At 38.7% G+C, this 12,115-nt stretch overlaps 1 protein-coding gene across 2 annotated transcripts; it reads left to right on the top strand.

Moving 5' to 3' along the window:
- Positions 1-2,535: 2,535 nt before the first annotated feature.
- LOC143483989 (sodium/potassium-transporting ATPase subunit alpha-1-like) lies at positions 2,536-11,696 on the top strand. Of its 2 annotated transcripts, XM_076982396.1 has the most exons (22): positions 2,536-2,645; positions 2,828-2,929; positions 3,116-3,175; positions 3,470-3,673; positions 3,780-3,893; positions 3,987-4,121; positions 4,721-4,838; positions 5,002-5,270; positions 5,880-6,191; positions 6,411-6,545; positions 6,632-6,824; positions 6,907-7,082; positions 7,170-7,306; positions 7,429-7,579; positions 7,692-7,860; positions 7,943-8,097; positions 8,400-8,523; positions 8,726-8,871; positions 8,975-9,105; positions 9,216-9,317; positions 9,636-9,727; positions 10,050-11,695. In XM_076982396.1, the coding sequence occupies exons 1-22, from the start codon at positions 2,634-2,636 to the stop codon at positions 10,076-10,078; spliced, it is 3,066 nt and encodes a 1,021-aa protein (XP_076838511.1). In that variant the 5' UTR covers positions 2,536-2,633; the 3' UTR covers positions 10,079-11,695. The 2 variants fall into 2 exon arrangements, with proteins under 2 accessions (XP_076838511.1, XP_076838510.1); XM_076982395.1 differs by lacking the exon at positions 2,536-2,645 and having other exon boundaries at positions 2,813-2,929; positions 10,050-11,696.
- Positions 11,697-12,115: the final 419 nt, after the last annotated feature.

Below are 12,115 nucleotides of genomic sequence, written 5' to 3'. Positions count from 1 at the left end.
TGATGAAAGGTACTGTAATCTGGCCTGTGTGTGTGAAGGGTGTCCTTCACGACTATAAACATGAGGCTTTAGGGTGTGTTTGTGTATATGGAGGGTTTTCTGCCATATTTAGCCTTTCATCCATTATCTCAGCTGTTGTTGTTGTTGTTATTGTTGTTGTTGTCACTGCTGTGTGCTGGCTAAATGTACTCTTTGAACCCCTGATGCCTGCCTGACATGAGTACACTGTAAACAATCACATGCTATCCAGGCACGTGTTGAGAGTGTCCATCTTTACCTGATGATCTCTCTTTAACAGATGGTTTGTCTTAGCTTAGGAGCTTCAGAGAAATAAGGAACGAGATACATAACTAAGCTCAATATATGAGGTACTGTGATCTGGCCTCTGTGTGTAAAGTGTGTCCTTCGCGACTGTAAACATGAGGTTTTAGGTTGTGTTTGTGGAAATTTCATGGCCTATTATTCATTACCTTAGCTGTCAGTGTTCAGTACTTGGAACCTGTGTTCCAATCAGGTGTTGGTTGACTAGCAAGAGGACACCAGAATTGGCATGTTCAGCATTGGCGCGTTGGTCTGTTCAGGGACGAAAACAGCTTCACACTGAGTACATGTGATAGATGTGAAAGAGTCTGCATGTTCCATCGTTGGTCATTGATGGTCAAGAGAGCTTGGAGGGTCACGCAAATCTCCAGATGATAACCTACGATACCCTGACTGCTGCTGGAGATGAAATTAAGTCACTTTCAGACCTTACAATGGTGCAGTGATCAGTGTCAGACCTCACACTGGTGCAGTGATCAGTGTCAGACCTCACATTGGTGCAGTGATCACTGTCAGACCTCACACTGGTGCAATAATCACTGTCAGACCTCACACTGGTGCAGTGATCACTGTCAGACCTCACACTGGTGCAGTGATCACTGTCAGACCTCACACTGGTGCAGTGATCACTGTCAGACCTCACACTGGTGCAGTGGGCCCTGGGTTCCTCATGTTGCACCACAATGCCCAGCGCCTCATGTGAGCAGAGTGTGTAGATGGTTCCTGGATGACAAAGGAATTATGGTCCTCACTTTCCCCAGTTCTGGATCCTCTTGAGAATCTCAATGATAATGCATCCAACGTTGCCTAATAGCGTCACAGACTGTCCAGGAGCTGACTGGCTCCCTCATCAAGGTCTGGGACGAGACACCCCAGGGACACCATCTGTCGTCTTATCAGGAGGCCAGATGTTATCGGGAGTGCATATGGACACATGGGTGCCATCCACACTGATGCATCACATCATGAGTTACTGTGATTTCAGTTTTTTACTTTAATTTTCAATGTGATTTTACTTATACAAGTAAAGATTGTTAACTTTCATTCACTGAGATCTAATGTGTTATTTTTGTGACGAGTATATTTCTTGAATAGAGTGAATTAGTACAGGAATAAACAAATGGAAAGGAAATGTTCTGTGTGGAAAGGAGTATATTAGTACGTCTAATGACATTCTAGACATAAAACAGACTTGGTTGGAAGAGGCCAGCTGTAATGCATCTGCTGAAAGGGTTTAAGTCAACAACGTGACCTGCTCTGACTTAGAACTGAATTCAAATGCTCCAAAAATACTTTAAAATTTTGTCCACAAACATCACACCCACATCCTAGATGTTTATGGTGTTTTTCTGCTATTCTGCTGGTTTTCCACACTGGCTTGAGGATCAGAGACATGTGCAGAAACCGTTATTGTTTTCTGATCGCCTTTAGCACTGCTGGACAGCTCAGCCACCTGACAAGAGGCTGAAACAGAAGCCTGATCCGGGTGCTATAAAGCAAGTCGCATTTTACCATTATGGTCTCACGTTTTAGCATTATGGTCTCACGTTTTAGCATTACGGTCTCACGTGTTAGCGTTATGGTCTCGTGTTTTGTCCACTGTGTACCGAGACATGAAATGATACAGCCGTTTTTGTTGCCACACATCAACAACAGCTGCCACTTTTGTCTTGGTCTGCCCTAATGTGTGCAGCTAATAAACATGTAATGGCACCTTGGTTAGACTGAGTGGTCCAGACTGAATTGATTAATTGAAATTTATACGATTTTCAGTGAGGTTCAGTCAGAGAAGCAGAGGTATACATGGTGAAAAAAACATTAAATACTTAATTATTCAGAGTACAAATTTCTGATATGACCTTACAAAAGATAGGACTGCCCTGCATATTGTAGCTGGAATATAAAAATATTACATCTAAGTTCCCATTTGGACAAATGTTTGAATAAGGTGTTTATGTCACAAGTGCCTTTCTAGGAATATTTGGCATATTACAGGAATATTGGAATATTTCTATGTAAACATACAATGTTGAGGAGTTGAAATGACCTACCTGTATGGATGTAATGTGTATCTATACAATACTTTAAAAACTTTTCCACAAACACTTCACCCACTTCCCAGATGTTTTGGGAAGACTTTTGCTTCACTGCCATGGAGAAATGTAAATTACCTACGTCTGTGTTCAGGTCTGACCAAACCTCCTCCCCTTTGGAAAGGTGTAATTTGTGAGGTATAAAGGTTTGTCAGGCAGGTTTGGAAAAACAGATACTATAACACAACGCTAGAAAACAACCCAAGAACAAGATAAACAATGGGTTTAAAAGTAAGAGATACACTTGTTTGGTTTTTGACCACTTTTTTTATTTGTTTGTTTATGTTGGCCTTACGTTCTATTATTTTTTTGCTGGAATTTTTCATCAGTTGAATGCAAAATTTTTCATCTGCAATTTTTTTCATTTCTGCATTTAGATGTTACCTGCTTTGAACTGCATGTGTTTTGTACAGACAGGAAATGATAAATACAACCTGACAGCGACTTCAGAAGATGGAGGTAAGAAGAAGAAGAAGAAGACAGACATTGAAGAGCTCAAGAAAGAAGTGGAGCTGGTAAGAAAAACAACTAGTCAGCTTAATCTTAATCTTATGGGAATAATTGTATGGCTTAGCTGATGACTGTGTGGAGACTTCATTCTCATGGCATATGGTCTGTATTACTATATAATATGTTTCAAGAGAAAGAGTAGAATCATAAAAATGAAAGGATAGTTTTTTTTCATCTCCACTACCATGTAGGATGATCACAAGTTGACATTAGACGAGTTGCATCGCAAATATGGAACAGACCTTAGCAAAGTGAGTAGATGATGTCTTGTAAGAAATGTTTCTTGTTAATGAATGATATCTGTTATAATATTGCACAAGCATGCACATTGATACAATTAACTATATAGTAAGCCAATATAATGGAAGTAGACATGATTTTCATGTTTAAATTTTTTTCTGAAAAATGTGTTGTTGTGAAAATTTGTTTTTCTATTTTTTGCATGTTTTGTAATATTTTCAGACCCAATTATTTTAAACCTGACTCTAACCACATCAGTTGTTTGAAATCAAATAAATAATGCTGTTCTTAATTGTTCATGTAAGGGTTTGTCCAGTTCCCGTGCAAAGGAGATCTTGGTCCGTGATGGACCCAATGCTTTAACCCCGCCTCCTGCAACTCCAGAATGGGTGAAGTTCTTCAGACAGCTCTTTGGAGGATTCTGCACTCTACTGTGGATCGGTTCTTTCCTCTGTTTTACAGCTTTTACAATCCAGTTTACCACAGAGAATGAACCAGAAAGTGATAATGTAAGATCTGCATTTTTTTATTGTCTTAGTATAAAAATAACACAATAATTAATACTGACAAAATTCATATTTGCTGCTTTCACATCGTTTGCCTTTTTTTCTACAGTTGTACCTGGGTATTGTGCTTGCTGCTATAGTGGTGGTCACTGGATTCTTCTCATACTACCAAGAGTCTAAGAGTTCAAAGATTATGGACTCCTTCAAGAACCTTGTCCCACATGTATAATAATATACACAATACCAACAAACTATAATAGGAATATTAATGTTTCATGCATCCCAGATCTCACCTCATTGCATTATATATATATAGCAAGCCCTGGTTATTCGAGATGGGAAGAAGAAGAATATCAATGCTGAAGAAGTTGTGGCTGGTGACCTAGTGGAGATTAATGGTGGCGACCGAGTTCCTGCTGATCTGCGTATCATCTCTGCACATGGGTGCAAGGTAAGACAAAGGCCTAGTAGATCATTAACGAAATGCATTTATTTATGGCAAATTAACTTAATTACATTTGATCACCCCTCAGGTGTTTCAGTTCTTGTCCCCTTTCCCCTTTAAGATAATAAACTAGCAAATGGTTCAACAAAATGTAAACAGTAAAGGGGCACTAAAGTCCATCCAAAGGTTACCAAATGACTCAAGTACTACTACCTATATAAATTCATAAGAACAAATTTGTTACCATGTTCATAGAATCATGCCTACCACAGATTGATTGCTTGATTGTTATAATGTAGTACAACTCCACACCTATTAAATACAAACCTTTGCCACACTCCCTGGTTAGCTGTGTAAGCTTTGAGTCATACCAGTCTCAGACTGAGCATATATCATGGACATAGACACGTTTTAATTGTGATGATCTAGTGAGAAACTTCAGAAACCTTCAGCAATGAGCAGGAGGAGCAACTCTCGGATCCCTACCCCTGAATTATTTTGAAAACGCTAGCTAAGATGCTTGCATTGTGGAAGAGGGATAAAAACAGAACCATTTCAACATCCATGAGGCTGCATATCACAAGTCTGTATTCCTTTCTTCCCAGGTGGACAACTCGTCTCTTACTGGTGAATCTGAGCCTCAAACGCGAACTCCTGACTTCTCCAACGAAAACCCCCTGGAAACGAGAAACATTGTGTTCTTTTCCACAAATTGCTTGGAAGGTACAAAGATACACATTAACTGTGTGTCCTTCACAAACCAGTAAAATAAAAATTAAAATATGAATGTCTATGTCAATGAGCTGTATATATATATATATATATATATATATATATATATATATATATATATAAATTCTTTTTTATTCTTTATTTTTCCCTACAGGCACTGCCAGAGGAATCGTCATCAACACTGGTGATCACACCGTCATGGGGCGTATTGCCATTCTTGCCTCCAGTCTTGAGGGAGGAAAGACCCCAATTGCCAAAGAGATTGAGCACTTCATCCACATTATCACTGTTGTGGCGGTGTGTCTGGGTTTGGGCTTCTTCGTCCTGTCCCTCATCCTCGGATACGGCTGGCTGGAAGCTGTCATTTTTCTTATCGGGATCATTGTTGCCAATGTGCCTGAGGGTATGCTTGCCACAGTCACAGTAAGTATTGCTCATACCAAAACACACCTCCAAGATTGTTACAGATAGCTCATAGTATATAATAATGTAAATAACGTCCTTCGGTGCAGTTTTCCCAAATGTAATTCAAATTTAATTGCTATTGAAGAAGTTATAAAAAATATGTATATGTTATTTCATATTAACAATGAAAATGTTAATTTTTTTTTTATGTGAAATGTAAATGCCCCAAGCCAAATCAAAAGTTAATGACAGAAATTAATCACATCAAACTTGTTACACAAACATCCGAACATACTGAAATTATTACAGAGAATTGAAAAATTCTGATTGACAACAAAATATAGAAAATATACTGAAAATAGCAGTTATTTGTTTTTGTATTTTTTCATGTGAATCTAAAACTGATATGTAGACTAACTAATATGTATTCCAACATGGTGTTCAGTAAATAGTTTGGGCCATTGAGATGTTACTGATCAATCATGATACAGGACTGCTTGAAATCCATATATGGACACTGAGTTCTGCTTAATATTTTAGCCTTTTAATGGTCATGCACAATCCTGAGCATTATATGATACAACAGTGGTTACTCAATATTCCTAATTAATTCATTACCTCTTCTAGGTGTGTTTGACACTAACGGCCAAGCGCATGGCCAAGAAGAACTGCCTCGTGAAGAATCTTGAAGCTGTGGAAACTCTTGGCTCCACCTCCACCATCTGCTCAGACAAGACAGGAACCCTCACTCAGAACCGAATGACTGTGGCTCACATGTGGTTTGACAACCAGATCCACGAGGCCGACACCACGGAGAACCAGAGTGGAACCTCTTTTGACAGGAGCTCTCTTACATGGTCGGCCCTTGCTCGCGTGTCTGGACTATGCAACCATGCTGAATTTCATTCTGATCAGACCAAAGAAAAATCCATCCTCAAGGTTTGTTCTTGATACTTTCCTCACATTTTTTTCATAAACACCTTCAAGACGGAGCAGTTTGAACTTTTTCCATCTCCATCATCTGAGATTCAAATTTCCAGAAGATGTTTAGATAGGGTTCTAACCTATAATAGCTCATACAGTAGCTCTACTTCAAGATGAGAAAAACTACACCTCCTTCAGCCTGCCACTGTCTGAATTGTATATAATTTTCAACAGAGAGATACGTCTGGAGATGCATCAGATTCTGCTCTACTAAAGTGTATAGAACTGTGCTATGGTTCAGTAAAGGAGATGAGAGACAACTATCCAAAACTTGCAGAAATCCCCTTTAACTCCTCTAACAAGTACCAGGTACTTAGACTTAACGTTCTAATACAGTTTCAGGGTTTGATGACTTCATTGCTAATTTTAACAGAAGCTCAATTGTCTTTCATTAGGTCTCCGTCCACCAGAACCCCAACGCTTCTGAGTCCAGGCACTTATTGGTGATGAAGGGAGCACCAGAGAGGATTTTGGACTTATGTTCAAACATCATGATTCAGGGGGAGGAGTGTCCCATGAATGACGAAATGAAGGACGCTTTCCAACACGCTTATGTAAAACTTGGAAGCCTTGGAGAAAGAGTGTTAGGTGAGGGCCATTCTTTGAAAATTATACACAACTGCCGATTCAAGAACATTGAGCTTACATACTGTTTTGTGCTCCATTCCAGGTTTCTGCCATTTCAACCTGCCCAATGAGCAGTTCCCTGTGGGCTTTGCTTTTGACACTGACAACGTGAACTTCCCCACTGAGAACCTGTGCTTTGTTGGCCTCATGTCCATGATTGATCCTCCTCGTGCCGCCGTACCAGACGCAGTAGCCAAGTGCAGAAGTGCTGGGATCAAGGTATCACCTTTTAGCTTGCATAAATCTGTTATGCATATTTAGATGACCGCTGATATGTATTAAATAACTTTTTTCCGGTGATTCCAGGTTATCATGGTCACTGGTGATCATCCAATCACAGCTAAGGCCATCGCTAAGGGTGTGGGTATCATCTCTGAGGGCAATGAAACTGTAGAAGATATTGCTGCTCGCCTGAACATCCCTGTTGGAGAAGTAGACCCGAGGTAACATTGAACGTTTTTATTTGCTTTTACAAGTGATATTTATTTTGCAGTGGTCCATGGGGTGAAACATTTCTCAAACAGTCAGTCCAATTGCTCCTGACTGACGTCAAACATCTCTGCAGAGAGGCAAAGGCCTGTGTGGTTCACGGTGCAGAACTGAAGGACATGAGTCCAGAGGATCTGGATGACATCTTGAGGAACCACACTGAGATTGTGTTTGCGAGAACATCACCACAGCAAAAACTCATCATTGTCGAAGGCTGTCAACGACAGGTACCAGGATGAAAGTATTATATTTTTATAGAGAATGAGATATTTCGTCATTCTGAGTTCCAGTAAGGGGAGATTTGAAGTTTTTTATTTGTCAGTGTCTCTGTTCTTACAGGGGGCCATCGTGGCTGTGACAGGCGATGGTGTCAATGATTCTCCTGCTCTGAAGAAGGCTGATATTGGTGTTGCTATGGGCATCGCTGGATCTGATGTCTCCAAACAGGCTGCTGACATGATCCTCCTGGATGACAACTTTGCCTCCATCGTGACTGGAGTGGAGGAGGGTAGGAGATGCCAAAAACATTTTCTTAAAGCTGAGTTTGAGCTGATCTGAATATTGTAATGAAACTGTACTTCTCTTTTAAGGTCGTCTCATCTTTGACAACTTGAAGAAATCAATCACTTACACGCTGACTAGTAACATTCCAGAGATCTCCCCTTTTCTACTCTTCATCATTGCTGGCATTCCTCTCCCTCTCGGCACTGTAGCTATACTTTGTATTGATCTTGGGAGTGACATGGTAAGAATAACAACATGTTTATCTTTTTGTTTATAGTTGCTTCTGTAATCTTGACACAAAACAAGCACTGATATGGAACTGTGTCCAAAATGACTAGTTTCACTTGAAACCTTGTGTCACAGAATAGCATCTGTATATGCTAACTTTCTGTCGAATTTTTAGTACCTGTATTATATATAGATATATAGATAGATATTCCATATATTCCATATTTCATAGATAGATATACAGTAAAGATTTCATTCATTTTCATATAGAAAATATATCCATTGATATGTTTTTTTAATTATTATTATATCCAGGTTCCTGCTATCTCATTGGCCTACGAGAGTGCTGAAAGTGACATCATGAAGAGACGGCCCAGAAACCCCCAAAAAGACAAGCTAGTCAATGAAAGACTCGTCAGTTTAGCATACGGCCAGATTGGTAAGACTAGTGAGGCAATATAAATTTTAGTTAAAACATTTTAAGAATGTTAATTTATTTTGCAACCCCTTAGAACCAATTGGAACCTAATGAAGTTTATTTGTATTCTAGGCTTGTGTAGTATGTCACTCAGAATTGCAAAGTAGAAATATTAATACAATTAACATTTTACATTGTAACACTGAGGTTTTATTTCTTTCAGGAATGATACAAGCAGTTGCAGGTTTTTTCACTTATTTTGTGATTCTGGCTGAGAATGGATTCCTGCCCACATACGTGTTAGGACTGCGTATTTATTGGGATGACAAACAACACAATGATCTGGAGGATAGCTATGGCCAACAATGGGTACATCCTACACATCCATATCAGGATTTGTTAAATCCTGCTAATTTGCTAAATTCTCCCCCATTCATCACTGTCTCATTCAACACGTGCTTCTGTTTTGCAGACTTATGAGAGCAGAAAGATTATAGAGTACACATGCCAGACCGCATTCTTTATCAGCATTGTCATTGTGCAGTGGGCCAACGTGCTCATCTGTAAGACAAGGATGAACTCCATTGTGCAACAAAAAATGAAGTGCGTAGACAGCATTCATTTCCAAGCTTTTCTGAACAGTTTTAAAGTGGGTGGAAAAGTTTATTACATTTGCAGAATTCAGAATTATGGGAAAATATTATTTTTTCCAGGAACAAAATCCTTATCTTTGGCCTGTTGGAGGAGACAGCCCTGGCCTCTTTCCTGTCCTACTGCCCAGGCATGGATGTAGCCATTAGAATGTATCCTCTCAAGTAAGTTTGCCTGCACTACAATTTGCAAATACGCAATAATGCACTAGATTTTTATTTTGACTCCAAAACCTTGGGATAGTATTCCTTAACCCTCCCAGAACAATTGTCGCACCAGTGCGACAGTAAGGATGTGGGCAAATGTTTATGTTAAACAATAAATGGTGGCAATCATTATTGTCAAGAAATTCACGAGGAATGCAGCCAATCCCAGATTTTCATTTTCTTTTCAATTTACTTTTATCAAGATTAAATAATGTAGGTGTGACAACACCAGTTGCTAGCAATATAACTAATTATATCACCACGCCTCTTTTTTAGACCCTGGTGGTGGTTATGTGCACTACCATATGCACTCGTCATCTTCATATATGATGAGACCCGAAAATACATCATTAGACGGAACCCACGAGGTAGAAATTTTATATTTACAATTTTTATTTTTTATTTTTTCAGTTATAGAGATTTTGTAAAAGCTTCGCATAACCAAAAGATTAGTAATCTGAACATGATAACGACAGAGTTCTAATCTTTATGCAATTAGAAGAGGATCAAATTATATTGTCCATGTGTGTATTTATTTATATTTTTGCCTTTCCAACATCTGAGATTTCAATTGTACCAAATATCCCTAGACAAAGCAACAGGGCACAAAACGTGTATTCGGTCTATAGAGCAAATGACTACATGTGTGGGGTATGGGATTTTCTGATCTCTTTTTAATTACCTTTTTAGGTTGGGCTGAAAGAGAAACGTATTATTAAACCAAGAGGAACCTTCTGCACGTCTATGGACATTTGTACTACATAGCCCATATATCAAATAATATAAATTTGTTATCTTATATCAAATAAGGTAATAGATTTCAAAAAGTGCATTTGAGGAATGTCAGTTATGAGCTGACTGTAGGCAATGGTTGCCAGCTAACCAATAAAATCAATAGGCCTGCCTTAATACGACTCGCAATATTGTCTTTAATTACTGACTGCTGCAACACAAAGACACCCCAACTACTTTAATCTGCTCAGTCTTTGCTGCATTTTCATTCAATTTGTGACACAAATAAACCTCTGGGGCTGGATTATAATAAATGTGAGGTGAGACAAAAAAATATAAGAAGTCTAGCGGTGATCACACCGCAGTTCAATCAAACACTGCAGTTCAATCAAACACTGCAGTTCAATTCAACACTGCAGTTCAATCAAACACTGCAGTTCAATTCAACACTGCAGTTCAGTGCAACAGTTAATTTAATCCATTTCTGGGAATCTGGACTTGGTGCTGTTGATCACGAAAAGAAATATAAAAGCAATTTAAGAATTATGCAAGAAGTCATGCTCACAATACAACAGAAATGTACAATAACACAATGAAAAGGATTAAGGGATTTAGACAATTTATTTGTTTATTTATTCAATTAGAACTGATTGTTGCTCAGGGTGTAAGCATTCTGTGCCATAACAACTCAATGCTTCATTCATAAAAGTCACTACTGCAAGCAAGGCTCAGATCTAGGGCAGATCTGTGGAGCATGAATGAATGAATGAACTGAATAATACCTTTAACATTTGCTTTCATTGGTATGATGATGTCAGTCAGCTATATCTACAAATGCACTACATCTTACTTGATTTGTATAAATGAAATTAACTAGTAGGTGTCAATGAACCTCCTGCAAAATTTAATGAATTTCAGAAAATAGAAAATTAATCCATCCATCCATCCATCCATCCATCCATCCACCCACTCACATCCGCCAATCCGGGTCAGTATCTGGGTCACAGGGGCAGTAGCCTAATCAAAGAGGCCCAGGTTTCCCTGTCCCCAGCACCTCTTCTAGCTCTTCTGGGAGGATACGGAGGTGTTCCCAGGACAGCTGAAAGATATAAAAGATGTTTTTTTCTTTTTTGCATCTATCTATCTTACTTTTCTTTTTAAAATACTTAGTTGTTATGCAAGTACTGTGTAATTTATCTTTGTATTTGGGCAGGCAGCCTAAATATCATTATAATAATTATAGACAAAGAAAATAAGCTATGTGGCCATGGACAGGGAAAGCAGAGAAGAAAGGTATTAAGGTGTTTATGTGCCGTTAAAGCCTTTGAAGAACAAAGTAAACGTGTTTTTTCAGTATTTTTATATTCTGGGACATTTGATTATTTGTTTCATGAGTTCTACCAGGAATTAAGAACTGTAACTCTCACTGGCTAACTGACTCACTCTAATCACTCCTGGTGAACAGCAGCGGCTCTGGGTCTTCATACATCTACATGGGGCTCATGATGAATGACCACCTCTGACCACCAAACATCTACTTCTGTGAAACTGCTGAAATGGTGATGGTATTGTTTTGTATTTATCTTTGTTGTTGTTTTGTTATTATTCAATTTCTGGTTCACTTCTATATTATACCAAAGTACAATACTGTGTGTGTAATAAATTCAGAAAGTATTCTAACCCGTTTACTTGTTGCACATTTTGTATTGTGGATTAGTTTTTGAACTGAAATAATTAACATTTTAAAGTCAAAGTCAAAGTCAAATGTATTTATAGAGAGCTTTTTACAACGCATGTTGTCACAAAGCAGCTTTACAAGCGCATGGGTCCAGATCCCTAATGAGCAAGCCAGTGGCGTCAGTGGGAAGGAAAAACTCCCTAGGCAGGGATTATGAAGAAACCTCGGGAGGACCAAGACTCAAAAGGGAACCCATCCTCCATTGGATGGCTGTACTCTTGTTAATTCTTTTGACTCACTAATCAGATAATCCTAAGATATTATTTCTTGGACTCTCAGAAGAAGG

Source organism: Brachyhypopomus gauderio, chromosome 20 (genome assembly GCF_052324685.1).
Source record: "Brachyhypopomus gauderio isolate BG-103 chromosome 20, BGAUD_0.2, whole genome shotgun sequence".
Lineage (NCBI taxonomy): Eukaryota > Metazoa > Chordata > Actinopteri > Gymnotiformes > Hypopomidae > Brachyhypopomus > Brachyhypopomus gauderio.
This window is presented reverse-complemented; position numbering and strand designations above follow the sequence as displayed.